This window comes from Orycteropus afer, unplaced genomic scaffold (assembly GCF_000298275.1).
Source record: "Orycteropus afer afer isolate SDZICR_OR568_19922 unplaced genomic scaffold, OryAfe1.0 scaffold00663, whole genome shotgun sequence".
NCBI lineage: Eukaryota > Metazoa > Chordata > Mammalia > Tubulidentata > Orycteropodidae > Orycteropus > Orycteropus afer.
The window spans coordinates 1,143,488-1,144,861 of NW_006922250.1; the positions used below are offsets into that span (position 1 = coordinate 1,143,488).

Consider the following 1,374-nt stretch of genomic DNA (forward strand, 5'->3'; position numbering starts at 1 on the left):
TGGGGCTTTCAAGGGCTGATTTGTTTGGAACGTGATCACCAGCCCCTCCTTGCAAAGTGCCTCTGAGTAGCCTCCCCCCTGCAAGCTTACAGCGGGCGACTGAGTGCACTGACTGTTTGCACCCCGAGTGACTGCACAGAGCTGTAGACACAGAGACACATACATTGAAATACACAGACAGGCCCTTCTTCCTTGGCCCTGCTGGCTGCATTCGAACTGCCAACCTCTAGGGGAGTCAAGTGGGACTTGTTTGTACCCAGACATGAAGGGGGACCAAGGGCCCAGTTACCTGCGCTGGAGCAGTGGACAATTGCGACGCCCGTGAACACGCTGTGTTCCTTCCCGCTTAACCTGCAAGACACGCCACGCACACCCGTCTCACACGGACTGCAGACAGGCGCTGCCACCTTCCAGGGCCAGCCCTATCACCGGGTCCGCGCTCCCACACCTCCCCTCTGCCTCCCTGCCCTGAAGCTCTGCAGGGACTGCTTTGTAGGGAGATGTCGTGCATGGAGTGGTGGCCCCCCCAGAACGTGTCCTGGTGCCCTGGCCCCTGTGCCTGTGGGTAGGGTCCTGTCTGGGAAGAGGGGTTTGCTTTGGTTGCATAAATGAGGTCAGACCAGACACAGTCGGGCAGGTGCCCACCCAGCACCTTCTGAGCTCTGCGGGACCACAGTGGATAGCTCATCTCTGGGTCATTTCCCCCAGGGGCTTGTTAGCAAAAGATGGAAGGAGAGACACACATGGGGAAGACGGCCCCCGTCCTCCCAGCACCCACCTGGAAAGCATCCGGTACGCGTCCTCTTTATCCAGAGGCTTCTCCAGGATCAAGCCGCCTACTGTCTGCAGGGAAGAGAGGGAGGCGTCCTGAGGCGGTCCCTTCCTGCTTCAGCTCCCCAGACACTGCTTGAGAGCGACATGAAATTCGCGCCCTGCAGAATTCGCCGTTTCAGAGTGAACCGCTCGGCGGCCCTGAGTGCACCCCAACCGTGCCGCCCTCCCCTCTGTCTGGTTCCGGAACATTCTCGTCACCCTGAAAGTAGACCCCGTGCCCGCCAGCCGTTGTTGTTGTACGTTGCCGGGACGTTGATTCCTATTCGTGGCGCCCCTGTGTGGCCGAGCAGAAGGGCCACAGGGTGTCCCCGGCCGTCCGTGGCTCAGGAGACTGACGGGGCCTCCTGTGGTGACCTGCGTGGCCTCGAGGTGCCCACCTTTGCGCTAGCTGGTGAGCGTAAACTGCCCACACCACCAGTGCTCTGTCCATTCATGTCGTGCAGCCGTCGCCTCTGCCTGGCTCCAGAACATTCTCACGACCCCACAAAGAGCCCCGAGCCCCGTGAGATGTCATTCCTCATTCCTCCTGGGAACCACAAC

The 1,374-nt window shown here is 60.5% G+C and overlaps 1 protein-coding gene across 1 annotated transcript in view; it reads right to left on the reverse strand.

Annotated features, from left to right (window-relative positions):
* Positions 1–1,374, reverse strand: part of ASMTL (acetylserotonin O-methyltransferase like) — a gene marked incomplete at its 5' end in the record, with an annotated part of 12,891 nt that overhangs the window by 10,281 nt on the left and 1,236 nt on the right. The window contains 2 exons of the mRNA XM_007956775.1: positions 290–351; positions 779–843. Coding sequence (XP_007954966.1) covers positions 290–351; positions 779–843 — 127 coding nt within the window. The remainder of the gene's footprint in view (positions 1–289; positions 352–778; positions 844–1,374) is intronic.